This window comes from Takifugu flavidus, chromosome 8, assembly GCF_003711565.1.
Source record: "Takifugu flavidus isolate HTHZ2018 chromosome 8, ASM371156v2, whole genome shotgun sequence".
In the NCBI taxonomy this organism is placed as follows: Eukaryota; Metazoa; Chordata; class Actinopteri; order Tetraodontiformes; family Tetraodontidae; genus Takifugu; species Takifugu flavidus.
The window spans coordinates 11175109-11191386 of record NC_079527.1 but is presented as its reverse complement, the minus strand read 5'-3'; the positions used below and the strand labels follow the sequence as shown (position 1 = coordinate 11191386).

At 44.0% G+C, this 16278-nt stretch overlaps 5 protein-coding genes across 9 annotated transcripts; 1 reads left to right on the top strand and 4 right to left on the bottom strand.

Annotated features, from left to right (window-relative positions):
- Positions 1 to 201: 201 nt before the first annotated feature.
- Positions 202 to 4598, bottom strand: LOC130530072 (14-3-3 protein beta/alpha-1-like). Of its 2 annotated transcripts, none has more exons than XM_057040947.1 (6): positions 4360 to 4598; positions 2923 to 3224; positions 2694 to 2817; positions 2386 to 2549; positions 2179 to 2274; positions 202 to 2098 (listed from the first exon to the last, which is right to left on the bottom strand). In XM_057040947.1, the coding sequence occupies exons 2-6, from the start codon at positions 3214 to 3216 to the stop codon at positions 2042 to 2044; spliced, it is 735 nt and encodes a 244-aa protein (XP_056896927.1). In that variant the 5' UTR covers positions 3217 to 3224; positions 4360 to 4598; the 3' UTR covers positions 202 to 2041. The 2 variants fall into 2 exon arrangements, with proteins under 2 accessions (XP_056896927.1, XP_056896928.1); XM_057040948.1 differs by having other exon boundaries at positions 4384 to 4507.
- A 1149-nt stretch (positions 4599 to 5747) lies between these two features.
- Positions 5748 to 8244, top strand: ognb (osteoglycin, paralog b). 2 transcript variants are annotated; one of them, XM_057040943.1, is made up of 7 exons: positions 5748 to 5890; positions 6202 to 6340; positions 6433 to 6505; positions 6748 to 6912; positions 6991 to 7193; positions 7302 to 7394; positions 7479 to 8244. In XM_057040943.1, the coding sequence occupies exons 2-7, from the start codon at positions 6251 to 6253 to the stop codon at positions 7647 to 7649; spliced, it is 795 nt and encodes a 264-aa protein (XP_056896923.1). In that variant the 5' UTR covers positions 5748 to 5890; positions 6202 to 6250; the 3' UTR covers positions 7650 to 8244. The 2 variants fall into 2 exon arrangements, with proteins under 2 accessions (XP_056896923.1, XP_056896922.1); XM_057040942.1 differs by lacking the exon at positions 5748 to 5890 and adding an exon at positions 5958 to 5989.
- On the bottom strand, positions 7837 to 8967 carry LOC130530078 (ubiquinol-cytochrome-c reductase complex assembly factor 5). The gene is made up of 2 exons (XM_057040957.1): positions 8609 to 8967; positions 7837 to 8244 (listed from the first exon to the last, which is right to left on the bottom strand). The coding sequence occupies exons 1-2, from the start codon at positions 8760 to 8762 to the stop codon at positions 8153 to 8155; spliced, it is 246 nt and encodes an 81-aa protein (XP_056896937.1). The 5' UTR covers positions 8763 to 8967; the 3' UTR covers positions 7837 to 8152.
- A 777-nt stretch (positions 8968 to 9744) lies between these two features.
- On the bottom strand, positions 9745 to 12281 carry kctd6b (potassium channel tetramerization domain containing 6b). Of its 3 annotated transcripts, none has more exons than XM_057040949.1 (3): positions 12121 to 12281; positions 11257 to 11366; positions 9745 to 11103 (listed from the first exon to the last, which is right to left on the bottom strand). In XM_057040949.1, exons 2-3 carry the CDS (start codon positions 11281 to 11283, stop codon positions 10417 to 10419), a joined length of 714 nt encoding a protein of 237 aa, XP_056896929.1. In that variant the 5' UTR covers positions 11284 to 11366; positions 12121 to 12281; the 3' UTR covers positions 9745 to 10416. The 3 variants fall into 3 exon arrangements, with proteins under 3 accessions (XP_056896929.1, XP_056896930.1, XP_056896931.1); XM_057040950.1 differs by having other exon boundaries at positions 11973 to 12240; XM_057040951.1 differs by having other exon boundaries at positions 12069 to 12236.
- Positions 12282 to 12317: 36 nt separating this feature from the next.
- abhd6b (abhydrolase domain containing 6, acylglycerol lipase b) lies at positions 12318 to 16231 on the bottom strand. Its single transcript, XM_057040959.1, has 8 exons — positions 15529 to 16231; positions 14909 to 15065; positions 14668 to 14781; positions 14451 to 14583; positions 13118 to 13275; positions 12961 to 13015; positions 12777 to 12877; positions 12318 to 12670 (listed from the first exon to the last, which is right to left on the bottom strand). The coding sequence occupies exons 1-8, from the start codon at positions 15651 to 15653 to the stop codon at positions 12491 to 12493; spliced, it is 1023 nt and encodes a 340-aa protein (XP_056896939.1). The 5' UTR covers positions 15654 to 16231; the 3' UTR covers positions 12318 to 12490.
- Between the last annotated feature and the right edge of the window lie 47 nt (positions 16232 to 16278).

Below are 16278 nucleotides of genomic sequence, written 5' to 3'. Positions count from 1 at the left end.
ATGTAACAGTCCGCATCGAAAAGTAGTTCTGGAAGAAACGGTTTCTGCATAAAGTCCGCTGCTCGATCAGGGGTTTATTTTCCACGATTAAACCGCCAATTTAATAAATACTAAATTAATTAGTGAAGGTGCGAGCAGTACTTTATATTTGATCCCTATAAACAAAGAAAAGAGGGGGGTAAAAAAGACATAATTTGCCTGTTATCTTAAACGAAACTTTATTTCACTGAATGGTCTTTGACACTTTTCCTATTTCTTACATGTAGAGTGAAACTAGAATGGTTTTAAGATACATAAACACAAAGCTAGAATTACACCAACCATTGTTTTATCGCCGTTTTTCGTCATTGCTTTTCAGAGCTATTCTAAATTTTCACAACCACGTGTGTGCACTGGGTAATAGACTGTTACAGAAGCAAATTTTAGCCATAAGACTTGTCAGTAAAAACAAAGCAAGATACCTGATATACAGACAGGCTTCGTTCCACATTCACTAACTGCATTTTCATCAAGCATAATAATAAACTGACATGTTTTTTTTTTTTTTGTTCTTTTCTTTTTTCTCAAACAGAAGATTTCAATTGGTCGGAGCGTTTGTCAGGAACAGACTGTCAGCTAGAATATGGAACGGTGTTTTCAACTACGATACGTGGAATGTCGTGGTGAGAAATGGTATTGTGACACTGAGCCTCTTTCCAGAACCGATGGGTCAGGATTACGCTTGTCCAAACTTCAAAACGCCTGATTTTTTATTCTTTTTTTTTTTGTTTTTCTGTTTTGTTTTTTTTATTGTTTTTTTTGAGTTGGTTTTGTTTTCAGGCGATGGTTCCAAACCAGCCGTCTTAAACACCAAACACACCTGGTTAAAAAGCAACTTTAGCATTAAAATTGACGTTTCTAAAAAACAAAAAAAGAAAGAAAGAAAGAAAGAAAGAAACGGGGCGGGCGCCGCCACTTTGATGACAAGAGGCTGTAAAAGAAAGCCAGGCACAGATTTTTTTGTCTTTTTTTTCGGGGGGGGGGGGGAGGGGTGGCTGAGGGAATGGAAAACCGTTTGGGAAATATTCTGCAAGCAGGAATGATACAGTGTGGTAAGACTCGTTTTTTTTTCAATTAACATCAATAAAAGGTTAGTTTAACATACAGATGATAGTCAATCTTGCAAAATACATGGAACCACATTTACGCACAAACAATTTCCAAAGTACTGAGATCAAGCAGCACCTGAACAGTGAATAAAACTACAATGACAATCCATACTTAGTTAAAAATAATAATTAAAAAAAAAAAAAAGGAACATCGCCTTTCTAGGAGTCTAATGTGGAATGTCTGAACAGATCTATAATGACAATTTTAGAGGTCCCTTAAAAATTTGCAAAGTGGTGAGTTTGTGAACATGATCGAGGAGCGTCACACCAAGATGTCAGTGTCACAATACAGCCCGCCTCCTTTCTGTATGACCCCCAGGAGAATTGCAGCTAGGTGAGCACGGGGTTGGAGCGTGTCTGCCAGGATCGGAACGCGAGGACCGCCCGGGACCATCACAGTGTTTGGTGGAAATCTACTGCCAGGTTAAATACCGTACGACACAGCCAGGAAGTGGGGGCGACCACGAGGGGAGAGACCCTAACTCAAGAGCGGAGGGTTGGGGAGCGGAAAAATGCACCACAAACTAGCTAGGACAAAGGGATTTGGAAGGACCATCACGATTCACGACAACCAGCCCCTTCCCCCCCCCCGGACCACGCCAGCAACCTTTCACGCCGTCTCATTCGCTACTCACGGACATCCACAGAAAGCTGACGAAAACAACAGCGACATGGACTCACTAATCAATACCACATGTTTCAACAAAATGACGGAATCTGCTAATTACCCTGTCACCTCACAGTCGACTGAGAGGGGCAAACTAGTCGGTCGGGGGCAATTCAGGCTGCTTGTCATACAGAAGTGGGAGGAGCTGATGGAGTGGAGGGGGGGGGTGTATATAAGCTGTCTGTGTTTAAGATAAGAGTGTGGGTGGATTAACAGTGCAATTCCATTAGTTTTCCCCGTCTCCGGTCTCCCCCTCATCTGCCTGGTTTTCTGATGTCCACAGCTGGAAATAAACACAAAAACGTCAATTATTGGTGATTGGTGTGAAACGCCCATCACAAGGAGCCGCAGCGCCACACTTACAGTCAGGTTGTCCCTTAGTAGTTGCATGATCAGGGTGCTGTCTTTGTAGGAATCCTCGTTCAAGGTGTCAAGTTCAGCGATGGCCTCATCAAATGCCTGAAACACACAGACTTTAACCACTTAAAAACACCGAAACCCGATCAGGCTCAATTGTTTCCCCTCAAAACGCGCGCAAGCTACACTTGACTATTATTTCATAGGCCGTACCGTCTTAGCCAGGCTGCAGGCCTTGTCCGGATTGTTGAGGATTTCATAGTAGAAGACCGAGAAGTTGAGGGCCAGACCAAGACGGATGGGGTGCGTCGGCTGCATATCCCCTTTGCTGATGTCGAAAGCTTGTTGGTACGCCTGCTGGGAGTTGTCCGTTGTCTCTGTAGACAGAAATCAAAGCCAAAAAGGCGCCGTTATTTACAGTGTACTGGAATTTACTGTTTATTTGCATGTTTTTTTTTATACCCATATTGTATTGCTGCAGTGCACAAAGAGGCACAATACACTGACGATACGCTACTTACCCTTCTTGGCATCCCCGGATGCAACCTCAGACAGGTATCTGAAATAATCGCCTTTCATTTTCAGGTAGAACACCTTGCTCTCAGGAGCGGTGGCGTTGGTGATGAGATAGCTGTCCAGTAGCGCCTGAAAGCAGACACAGAGCCTCGGGTGATCTCTCAGATACACACACATCTGCAATTACAGCTCCAAGAGCTGCCAACGAAAGGGAAAGCAGAAAGGGGGGCTCACCAGCACATCGTGGCAGATCTCCTGCAGCTCGGATTCGATCTTCTCCCGGTATTCGCGGGCCATTTGCTGCTTTTTGTCGTTGCCGTCGGTCTTCTGCTCGATGCTGGAGATGACGCGCCAGGATGAGCGGCGCGCACCGACCACATTCTTGTAGGCAACGGACAGAAGGTTGCGCTCCTCGTTTGACAGCTCCCCACCTTGCTCCGTCACCGACTTCATGGCCGCGGCCATGTCGTCGTAGCGCTCAGCCTGCTCGGCGAGCTTAGCCTTCTGTACCAGGTCGCTCTTATCCATTTTTCACACTGGGGGACACAAGATACACGGACATGAGCGGCTACGTCTCAAAATGGAGTGCCGCTGTCGCGCTGGGTATCGCGTGTGTGCTGATCTCCAAAGCAAACCCGGTCTAATTTGCTTAGATACACGATGGGCCGTAGGAAAACCGTTAGATTCGACGGGAAATCGGCACTGCGAACTGGGCCTCTTAGCAACTGGGTCAGCCAGTTAGCTAGCCCAGTTTAGCGGCTAACGTTAGCCACTTTCATTCTCCATCGCGTTGCTCGTATAGCTCGTCATTTCTGACGGATTTAAAGGGCTGAATTTACAGTTGCGATGCCAATGAACCATTATGACGGCGTTATAGATGAAAGATTATAAGGAATTTGCTGACTCGATTGACGCTCCGCCCGACACCTGCTAACCCAGTCGTACCCTTCCCGGGGCAGGTATTAATGTCCTCCCTTGATATAGGAGCAACGCTAGCGCGATTATGCGTTGCGCTAGCCGATACAAGCGAACCATTTTTCGCGTTTGTTTCACATAATTACGATGAAAACCCACGTCAGATGCCGAAATACACACTCCAGCGCAACATTAATGGCGGAATGCGCGGGGATGTTCACGTTTTTTTCTGGCTACCGTCGTCTAATGTATAGGTGCCGCTATCTAACGGGAAGGCTGGTTAGCTAGGCCAGCGAAAGCAAAGCCCGGATTTGGTTGAGGGTTTTTTTTTTTGTGGTTTTTTTTTGGGGTTGTTTTTTTTAAATGTCGAGCTATAGGTGCTCGTGATATACGTCTGCAGGATTTATTAAGAATCAGTGTCAGATGCTGCCCCGCGGAGTATTTTTTTTAAGCGTTTAATTTATTTTCGCCAGCCGTACCACGGCCCGCCCAGAATGACGAGCCTGTCAGAACAAAGTGTCATGAAATCCGTCCGTCGGTTAGCCCCGCGTAGCATTAGCTGTACCGTTATCTAGCATTAGCTTCTCGTCGAACTAAACGCCTATAGCCCTTCACAAATCCAGCTAGTCAGTTCCGTTAGCCCGATGGCTTTCAAGACGAGATTCGGCCCAACCCGATCAAACAGGCGACAGAAACCGAGCGCTACGGGTGCTAAAGCATTAGTACCGCCTTGTGAATTGCGAGGATTGCACTTACAATATTGGCGACTTTTAATCTTGCCTTTTTTCTCTCTGGACGATTCAGCCTCCGTCCTCCGTCTCGCTGAGCGCTCAGGGCAGTACCACTTCCGTCACATTGGCACTTGTAGTTCCTCCTTTTTTTTTCCCCCCCTCCACATCTGCCTTATATAATGTACCCAGCGCTGATATTACTAATCGAAATCTATTTCCGTAACACTAAAAATATATATACATTTACAGCGATTAAATCGTATTTCAGCGAGCCAACGTTTCGTAAAGGACGATACCATTTTTCATTTTTCCCCCAGCTGTACAGCGTTTCACCCCAGTCGTTATTATTATTATTATTATACTCGTTATTATTTGCAACCATACATTTGTCGCAAGCATTAATGCACAGTAACGCAAATATACGGTGCATTCTTGACAGCTGGCCCCTTACAAGATCGTCCCACGCTCTATTATTTATAATCTGTAAAGAGGACACTTAGGGCAATTCATGGTGGCCTAAACGTAAAGATTTGCGGTGTGCAGGGTTAACCTTGCATAAATATGCTGATATCTGGTCACACACGAATGCAACTGTGGCACCTGCATTGATATTGAATGAAGATAGAGGCAGGAAATAGGGATATAGTTTATTGACAAGGCCTGAACAGGTGAAAACCTCATTCACCACTTCACAACAAACACGAGTTGAGTTAAACCACAGAACACAATTGGGAACTTGGCTACCTTGACCGAAGATCTCCTAGAAGAAAAGAAATGCCCCGTTTAAAATGAGAATCATGGCCAAAACATTGGCTAACTGCTTGAATACTAATGCATTTGTTTTTATAATTCCCTCCCCTAACAGATGCAGGCAAACTATAAAACTAAAAACTGCAGTAATGAGCTTTACAGACTTAAATGGTTTTAAAAGCCCTATATTATTTACTTATGTTAAATCTCATCCAATACAACCAAAAACTCCAGAGGAAGTACAATATTTGTAGAACTTCACTATGTTTCTCTATAGTTAAAATAAAACCACAATTCAAGCCTCTTTAGTTTAAGAAAACTCACCAAACAAAATGTCAGCCTGGCTCCTCTCTCAGGTGTGTGTGGTGCAGTAGGAAAGGCCCTGATGTGCTGCCCAACCCCTTTTATAGACTCTGCTTCTGGGTCCTAGTGCTGCTGCCAGCCATAAAATTGGCACTCCTGTGGGTTTACTGCAAGGTCAAAGGTAAAGGTCAACCGCCGCGTTTTGCCCCTGAGGCCACAACAGCCCGTGTGGTTTGTTTGGGGACACTGTAGCTGTTCGCGTTGTTCTGGGTGCCTGACATGAAGATCGGAGATTTCTGGTTTTTGCTGAGGTACGTTTGTACGCAGTCCTGCGTTCTCTCTGTGCCAGTCTGGGATTCCTCCCACAGTCCAGAAACATGAAGGTCAGGTGGAAGTGTGTGTCCCGTGGTGGACTGGTGACCTGTCTAGGGGGTGTTCCTGGCTCTCCCCTGTTACTGCTGGGACAAGCTCCAGCACCTGGGATGGACTAGTTTGTATTTCAGGTAACAAAGCTAAACCTTTTCCTTAGAAACAGGCACCATCAGTGCTTCAGGAAATGACCTCAGAAAGACTTAAAGACAAAGAATGGACATTGATTGGAGGTACTGACTGGATCAGTGTAAACATTTTCTTCTCTTTCTCTGATCCTAACACTTGAATTGGCAAATACTATCAATATAATCATTAAATTATAAGGTCTGAGGAACAATCTTGACCACATAAACACAGCATATATGGAGTTAATATTTGATTCTTACTCTGAGCTGCTAAAAAACTGGATGGAAAATTTTTTTCCTGCCCACATTTACCTCAGAATCCAGTGTGGAAGGCGGTGGCTGTTTCACCAGCGAGAAAAAAAAAAGATGCAAAGCGGGACTTTATTTTTCACATCTATTTTGCTCCCATGGATACTGTCTGCAGCCGCACAACCCAAACCAGCGAGGAGGCCAGAGGTAAAATGACATGTTGTAGTTTAGCAGGTGAAGGAGATGCAAAACAAGGCCGAGAGTTGAGGAGTCAAGTAAAAACATGTATTTTTTTACAGCAACCTGTTGTAAACTCTCCAGGTGATGCGATCCTTCGCGACGCAGACGCTACAATAGCTCCAAAAGCCATTGGTAAGCACTGTTTTAGCCCATGAATAGTTTTGTTTTTTTTCCAACAAGTGTTTCAAAGCTGATTATGCAACGCTTGCTGAGGCATTCTTCCACATTTTTTTTTGAATGTTACTAAAGGCCAGATTATGTAATCTACCAGGGACACTCAAGTGTCCTCATCTAATCTGTCTGCAGAGCACATCCAGCCCAATTAGTGCACTTTTAATTTTAACATCAGGGTGGTGGGATTCTGTGTGTTTCAGAGCTTCCAACATGTCTGCTGTGTGTCTGCCTCAGTGGTTCTGTTTATTGCGAGGAGGTGTCCCCCGAGATGTCAGCCGTTCCAGTACTTCCAAAGGAAACTGGCTATCTGTACGCACGCTTCAATAAAATCAGAAAAATACGGAACAAAGACTTTGGAGACATGGGTAGAGATGTGATATCAGTTGTGAAGTATTCCTGAAGTGTGCTGGACGCCTCCTGACGTCTCTCTCTTTAACACCCAGTCACATTGAGAAGAATCGACCTGGCTGGGAATCTCATTGCCGAGATAGACGTCGGCGCTTTTGCGAATCTTCACAATCTTGAGGAGTTGATCCTTGCAGAAAACAGACTGACTAAACTGCCCATGCTGCCTGCCAAGCTAGTCTTGTTCAACGCAAATTTCAACAAACTTAAAAGCAGTGGCGTAAAGGCCACTGCTTTTAAAGTAAGTCTGTGGAGAAATCCTTTTATGTTGGAAGGTTTCTGACAATTTTCATATCTTTATAGCTTTGCTTCCTCAAGCAGCTGATTAGTTGGCTGTTTCCCCCTCCAGAAACTCACAAAACTGGCTTATCTTTACCTCGGGGACAATGAACTGACATCAGTGCCGCACCTCCCAGAGTCTCTTCATGTCGTGCACCTACAGGTAAGCTCGATCGTAAATCGCAGGTGTTAAAGTTCTGCAGCAGCTAACTGCTGGATGCATGATTTCACATCCTACTTTCTGCAGAACAACAAGATAGAAGCAATAACGGATGAGACATTCTGCAAGGGGAACACCAGCTACTACGTGAGGACCAAAATGGAAGAGGTGAGGCTTGACGGGAATCCCGTCGTGCTGGCAAACTACCCGTACAGCTTCATCTGTCTGCAGTCTCTCCCTGTGGGCTGGTACAACTGAAAATGATCAAAGCAAGATTATAATGTGAGGGGTTTTCTATGCAAACTGGAATAAAATATATAATTCACATAATTACCTTTTGAGCGTCTTTAAAATGTGTATTTTAAGATAGGATAAATCTTATCTTTAAAAAAAAAGTTTTGTCTGTATTGAATGTATGTGTCAAATAATCAAAGATACTTAATAATACAAAAAATAATGTAGTCTTTATTCTTAGTCTGGCTTTGTCTTTACGTGTGCTGTTTTTTTGTTTTTGTTTTTAAAAAACATAACAGACTAATCCAACTGTTCTTGACATTATTTCATTTGAATTAACACCAATATAGTGACTGCTAATGTTCTTTAAACTGAGGACCATTTTAACAATAAAGGATGCATGTTGGAAATCATCAGCTGTTCACTCATGCGTCTTCCATTGCAGATATTTACAACAGTTAAACCATTATAATAGCGACTCCACCCCGGGCTGATGGGTAATGTAGTCCGTCAGCAGGCAGCAGCCTTCACTTGGATGCAGGTTCGGTGACAGTTATTGAACCGGCTGAAATCTTCTGCTCGTACTCTCGTTCTGACCTTTTTCTTCTGTAGACATCATCTGGGAGGACAAAATAATGAGAAATTATGAGAATAATAATGAGAATTTGGATATGATGTCATGATGTGAGCACACACTGAAACAAAGAGGCTTTTATTGTTTTTTTCAACTTTAGATTAAGAAGTACTACTTTAAATTTTAAAATATATATATACACAGGTCGGTGTAGTTTAAAGTTGCAGTGAAAAACGTTAAAGTTCCGGAGAGTGTACCGGTACTTGTGAGACAGGAAGGACTCAAATGTGACACTCAATCTTCATTTCCGGAGTGCAAATTACACAAACTACAGCCTAGCGTGTTAGCTGTTCGCAACATTATAGGAACCAGTCAAACGATCAGATGCCACTTTTAAACCAGAACTCACAAAAAGTCTCTTTTCCTATCCTCACGTTGATCATAATCCACTCCATGACTCCCCCGATGCAAAAGAAGATGGGGAGAAACCTATAAACCCCCAAACGACGTTTACCGGGGACGAGGCTCATTAAATAGCCAATGTTCTTGTTTTTGAAAAACATCACAGCTGCTACGCAAAATTGGTCTCTCGTCAGGAAATGGTCAGCATTCTCGAGTGGAAAATCCTCACAGATTCAGGTGAATCAATGATAACATGGAGGAGTTTCTGTCCTTGCTGTCAACGGAGGGTGCGCTCGTTTTGCTATATCGCCGTAAGAAAAAGAGCGTACCCTCATCTGGAAAATGACTCAGGGAAACTCCGTACTAGAAATCGAGCATCCCCAAGACATGTCGTCACATCCGGCTGTATGCCGTTTATGTATGTTATGTATAAGCCTGTTTTTGAATATGTATGATGTAAAATTTCTAGAAATATTGGCATTTATAAAACTAAACCTTTAAAGAATTCTAAAACAACAAATGTATTTTCTCTTGCAATGGCATTTTTGGTGCATATAAATATTAGTGTTAATGTTCAGTGTGAAGGCCGGTGAAAACCCAGTCAGTCGGGTTCCCAAAATAAGTCCTTAAAATATCAGTTTTATTTTAGTAAAAATATATATTTCCCTTTCTTTCCAATCCGTTTCCATTATGAAATAGGCTTCTTTTGTATATCATATATCAACGTATGGCGGTGAGTACCTGGTTGTTTATATTTATGTAGTTTAGGCTTAATGATTGTATGGGATTAGACTGGATGAAACCCTTCAGTCTAGCCTGATTCATTTACAGTGCTTCTATCTTACACACCCTTCACACTGTAGCTACATATAAAAATGGGTCACTTGGCGTAAATGAAGTGATTCCACAGAGACCTGTTGACACAAAAATCCAAATAAAACTAAGCTTGTGGCAAAATAGTTCAACATGAACAATATCAGGCCAAAATCTTAAGCCAAATCCATTTCGGGGGGAAAAAATATAACATTTTGCCATCATGTTTAAGCTCAATGAGAACGTAAATACTTCTTGCGTGTTGGCTATTTAAGGGAGCTTTAGCCTAAAATATGAAGGTGCAAAGATCCACAAGAGTGCACAAATCAATGAGCAATAAATACACAATCAATTTATTTTGGCTGGAATGACCCAAAGCACCATTGTCTTGAGTTCTGGGATGTAACACTTTAACATAATTGTACAAAGGCACACAACAAATACATACACGAGACAGTTGGACATATGCAACAATGACATGGGGGTTAAGAACTAGTACCACACAAGATAAAACACAGCTAAGACTAATCTAAGGAAAAAACTGGGCTACACTACTTTTTGAGCTGTTGTCCAAGTTCCTCATCGCAGTCTTTGTAACACAAAAACTCAATGGGTATGGAATATAATCTAAAATTGACATTTTTCCATAGTCCTGGTCAGTTGTTCCCATTTTTCCTGGCTTACAAATAAAAAGATGCAGGTTTGAATCACAATACTATAAAGCACATCATATTTTAAGCATCATCTGTGGATAATAGAATAACACTTGTAAATAAAATTGACATTTAATGTTTGCATTTCTGGGGAATTTTGTAAAAATCTAAATAGGTTGTGGCACAGATACAAAAGTGTTAAACCAGTCTATAGGTATTCCTTGGTTTGGAGTTTCACACTGTGCCAGCTAAAAAACATTATTTGTGATACAATTCTAACACAGAGAACTAGTTTTTATCATTTTAAATAATATTAAGAGAGATCAGGCAGCCTCGGCCGCATTAAAACTCAATCCTCCACTTTGTGAGCTGGTCTGCAGAGAGTCCAGTGATGCTCCACCGTGTTCTCGTTCGCACGTTCGCTCATGTGATGCACGCGAGTGTTACGGATGGTGAAACCTTGTTTCATGATATATTCCAGAAGGTGGACCCGCAGAGACACCTCCTGATGGTAGTCGCACGGTCCGAAGGTGAACGACACCTGGCAGTCTCTGGTGTCCATCATGTGTTTGTTCCACTTTGTGAAGTTGTTAGAAATGCCCTCCAAAAGCCCGTGAACCTTTGTGGTGATTGTTAACTGCGTGATGATGACGGCCACGGGGTTGGAATATTTGGACAATTTACGGGTGCTGGAGACCTCCACGACCTGCTCAAAGATGTCAGGTGGGTACAGCGGCTTGGGGTCATTAAGGCACTGGATCAGGGGTTCGATCTGGTAGAAGTCTGCCTCTTTCCTCAAGAGGTCCGTCTCCGTGAAGTCCACGGGCAGGGTGAGCTCGGAAGTCCGCAAGAAGTTGAGGACGTAGCGGAAAAGGGTTCCGTCTCGATCGATGAAATAATTCCCCTGGGAATCACGGGTGGTTGGGAAATCTCCCCGGAACATGGCACCAAGCATGGAGTCTGGGTAACGCTGCAGGGTGGATAAGCTCGTGGTGTACAGATGGCCTCCCACGTTCAAGGTGACAGGGGTAGTCATCTAACACCGCAGGGCAGAAAGACATCAAGAGCCAAAGCCTCATTAGAAATTAACCACTTTCATCCCAGAGAAGGTGATAACGCAGCTGCTTTATAATCACGCAGCCACAGTAAGGATACATTTAAGACATGAAGGATTTTTGGGACCTCTTACCCTATGTCCCCAGTCTCCATTATCCATTTGTAGAGCAGGTCCCTCCTTTCCAGAAGCAAATATAAGGGAAAGAGTTGTGGGCTTGTCTGGTTTTTGGTTTTACAGATGATCTGCAACAGCCATAAAGATTATGATGAGTACCGATACATTCGTCATGACATCTTTGTGTGCAAGCCTGTTGGATCACATGTGGATTAAATGAAGGTGCTGTTATTTTCAATAAAGCACCAGTCCTTGTTAGCAGAGCACAATTCTGACTAGATAATCCCAGATCAATGTCTCTTTGGTGGGTTTGTAAATCAGGTCGGGTTAGTGTTTCACAGAAAAGGGAACTAAATCCGAGTATTTGTCCGATGAATCTGCTGATGCAGCCGAATTATTTGGGCAAAGTTCCATAATGTCTGGTTTTCAATTCTTTCAGGTCAGCAGTAAACTTTTCTTCCTGATTGTATACAACGTTACATTAGGATGGGATTCGTGAACAACAGGTGAAACTTGGTGGTTATAAGCTGCATCGCTGCAGATGAAGAGGGATGAATCTAACGTTAATGAAGTGGAGAATGGAGGCTAAGGGAATGAGACGTTTACGGTCCAGCTTGTAAATTCCCCCCAGTTATAGCTACCGACATAATAATAGCATCAGTTTCAAACTCAACAACGTTCTTAATTATTCAGTACAGTAAGGTATGCATTGTTAAAACAAAGCCAGTACCAACCTAGAAACGTAGCCTGAAGGCTAATTGTTAGCTAGCAAGCTACCATATGCTAAGGTAGCTAACGTTATGCGAAGCGAGCAGCCACTGAGTGGGTACCTCTCGGGTTGAAACAGGCGTTTTAAGGCTCCCCGTTCGAGGAAATTCTTACCAACTGCCTCTCGTTTAAGTCCAGGGGCACCGGCACGGGTTTGTGCATAAAAGCTCGGCCGGATAGCCAGTGATGTTTACTGCTGTTCGCAGCGGACAGCTGTGCCTTAGCTGCAGCAAAAATGCGCACACACGGAGGGAGGAGGAGGTCCTGCAGCACCCACAGTCACCTCTGCAATGAATCCACTCACACGCTCATTCAGATGAATGCATGGAGTCTTATTTTATTATTATTGCCACCACATGATGCCCATAAAGCGGTATCCCATAATATACTTCATTACTGAATGCGCCTGTGCATCTGTACATAAGTGCATGTTGAGCAGCAGAACTATGTGGAGCAATGCAGTGAAGTGAAATTATTTATAGTCCTAGCAGGACTTCTTGGTGCCACCCCTGGCGTCTTGCTGCAAGATGATGAACTCCAGGATGAGTTTGGCTGTCCGGCGAGGCCTCTCCATCACCACAGAGTGTCCGCAGTTTTCCAGAATGTCCACTCGGCATTTGGGCAACACCTCTTTAATGACCATGGCTCCGGAGACATCGACCACCTGGACAGACACCAAAGAAAGTCACACTCCAGCCAGCGGGGGAAATCCAAATAATGGCGCCTTTCATGTAACTCAGCAACATTTATGAGTGGAACAGTGGAATTACCTGGTCTTGTTTGCCCCATATCACTTGTAAAGGGGCGGTAATCAGATGTAAGTGCTCCTGTAAGGCATATCTTGATTTCTCTTCAACAATTTCCATAAAAACTGTTACAAGAAAGACAGAAGTAGGATTACGTGGAATGGAAAATACTGCAAATGGAACTTATTTCCCACCAAACCGGACTGACCTTCATGGTAAAATGTGTTGTGAGGCTGGCGGACATCAACCAGTCCTTGAAGAATCTAATCAGAACAAATTCAGACAGAAACTTCAGCTCATTTGAAAAAGAATGATTATGCAACTATTCTTGCCACGTCATCCAGGATCACTCCAGCCTTCCTTACTTGCTGAGGAATTTTAAAGCGAACGTGAGAACAAAGTCTGAACATGTCCTCCATCTCCTCAACCGTTGTCGGGATGAGTGGGATGTTTAATGTGTAATCGCTGTGCTTCAAGTCCTGGAGATGATTGTCAAACTTGGTCTCATGCGGGTGTCTTATACCTGTGGGACAAAAGGAGCAAACTGTGATCACAGAGGGAGGTGTTTTTCCACACACACTCGCTGCGGATCAACAAGTCCAAAAGCTGAACTGCGGGTGCTCATTTAAAAAAATGCAGCACAGACTTGCATAAGACTCTTTCTTGGTGGGGTGTGTTGAGCATATGGGAGAAGTGGGTCATATTCTGGGTAGTGGGGTATGGGTCCTGAAATATGCTGCAGAACATGTCAGACAGCCCTCGGGGCCTCCTCCATGAGAGGTTTGGGGGCCAGCTGGCACACTTCGCGTCCAGGGTCCCCGAGTCTGTAAGAGCGTCCTCACACTTCCATCACTGCCTGTTTATCAGCTTGAAAATGAATATTCTAGTATCATTTAATTCCATAAACTAGAACCAGGAGAAAGGAACAAGCTGTGTTTGACCACTGTGGTCGGCACGTTCTTGGATGGCACCACAGGATTGGTTATTTATTCATGTCTTTTGCACCGTTCATGAATTGGGGAAGGAGGCCAACGTCGAACATCCCAGAACTGCGTAACAGCTGGAATTCAACATGTGTGTGTGTCACACACCTGGCCTGTGGCCCACATGTGGCCCTTCATTTATTTACGTTTTATCGTCACGCTCATCATCTTTATAAATTAAACGATGCAGGAAATGAATGTGCCACGATTCATTGCCAATTTTTCCCTCCTGCAGCATTTTTAAATGTGTAAAAAGAAGATAAACGTTTGGCCATTTTCCTTCCCGATTCATGTTTCACTTTTCCTCCATTTTTAAAAGAGAAAAAGACAATAAACAATATCACATTTTGTGTAAAATATTTGACATTTTTGTAAAAGATGCCCTCTTCAGACGAGTAACTTAACTGTGAGTGATAATTGTTCAAGCGGTTCTAATAGTTTGTAAAAAAAAAAAAAAACCCAAACCCTAAAATCTTCATTCAACTTGTGTTTCAGTTCATGTGTTGCCATAGCAACACGTCTTAGGATAATGTGGCTCACAGAGAATTGATATTTTGGGTGAATTATCCCTTTGGGAGTGTTTCATTTAGCTCCACCTTCCAAATGATGTACTTCCTACTGTGCCCCTTACCTGCGACTGGACCTTGACCTCCTTTGTCAGGGCCTGTCTACCACTATAGTCATTCACACACACACACACACACACACCACTGACCATCTGGGCAGATCAGCGTCATGCTACAGATGTTGTCGGGGTAACAAGCAGCATAGACTCCAGCCACGTTCCCGCCCATGGAGGTTCCGACCAGGTGAAAAGGTTTCCTGTTCAGATGAACATTTTCCACAAACTCCAGAGAAGGAAAACAAGTTTTTAGGGGAACAAACCAACCCGACGGAGGCCTCTGCACATTAGTGATCATATATCGGAGTACCTGGTGAATCCTTCTAACCTGCCCCTCGATGGAATAGTCCTCGGCGTTGGTGCGCGTCGTCCCTTCATGACCGGGCATGTCCACGCACACGATGTGCAGATGCTTTGGGAGGTACTGGGACAAATAATGGAAAGAAAAGAAGTCAAGATATTTACACAAGAAATCCCATTTTAAGGGGAAGATTTCGAGCCCACAACCAGACAGGTCAGGTTCCTTCAGGTGACCCAGCAGGGAACCTGACCTTGACCACAGTAAGCCACGTGTCTTTGTGAGCAGAGAAGCCGTGGAGCATCAAAATGGACGGCCTGGTCCCCGTCTTTCCCCTGGAGGCGTAACAGAAGCGATAGCCCCCACAGTCTGCGAAGCGCACCTGCAGGCCCAGAGTCCTCCTCCAGTACCTGAGGGAGCCATGAAGATGTCATTATACATGTCGTTACCCCTCTGCTCCCAGCACAGCCACCATGTTCTGGATAAGCATGTTCACTCTGAGAAGACACAAATCCTGGCTGAGGTCCGCTGAGACATTCCTTGTTATTTTTTCTTTACCTACCCCACCTGATCTCTAAAATGAGTCCAAAGTCCTGCTGGCAGACTCCATGTCTGCCTGTTCTCAACGTACGTTTACAGCATTTTACCCAGAGTGCATTGCTTTGTGCTGGAATTGCTTCTGCTTCTGAAGCCACAGAACCTTATCTATCCCCTCTCTTCCTCCATCTTCAGTCGTTGGTTTCTTGCCATTTTTTTTATTATATTTAATATTTCGTCTATTCAAAGGAACGTCGTAGCAATAGAAAAAACACATCAACCTCAATTTAATTTAAAATGGGCTGCAGAAGTCTGCTGTGCATTTTGGGATCTTACCAGTAGTAAACCTTAACAAGTGCAGACGGCCAGAGCAGCACAGATGCAACAAAGGCTAAGATGGGGACCGCCAGCGTTGCCCCGGCGATGACGAACAAGTTCAGGACATCCAGATCAGCTGCCATATCTCTCCCCTGGACAACACACCCAGTACTGCACCAGTAACCACTCCACCAGGTTCCAGTGTGTATTTTTAAGCGCTCCACACTTCCTTTCCTTGTATTTCCCCTCTCTTGTCCTTTCTTTGCCAGCTCTCCTGTTGAAGGCTCAATAGGAAACAATCCACGTCTCTCTCTGACAGTTAAAATTCAAAAACATGAGAGTGCAAACAGGCTGTGTTGGTCATTGATTATTACCCCCCCCCCCGGGGGGGAACTGGGACGCAAGCGTTCGGTCTATCTGTTAAAGTGACCGCTGAGGTCAGCGTATCACATCGGTCATAACTTTATGTGTAAACGTCGTGATTTCACCGTTTGTTTCTACCTGTCCTTCCTCCTTCTCCTCCTCCTCCTCTGCCCATCAGCAGGAGGGTCCCCTCACATGAGCCTGGTCCTGCTCAAGGTTTCTCCCTGTTAAAGGGTTTTTTCTTGCCACTGTTGCTTGTTGGGGATCAGATGATTATAAGAGATACTATATAAATAAAGATGAAGATGACTTGAATGAAATGCTTTAGTTCAGTCATAACTGCAACACAAAGGGCCTCCCCCCCCCGAGAACATTAAATTGTGCAGGCTCCTGCACATACAGGAT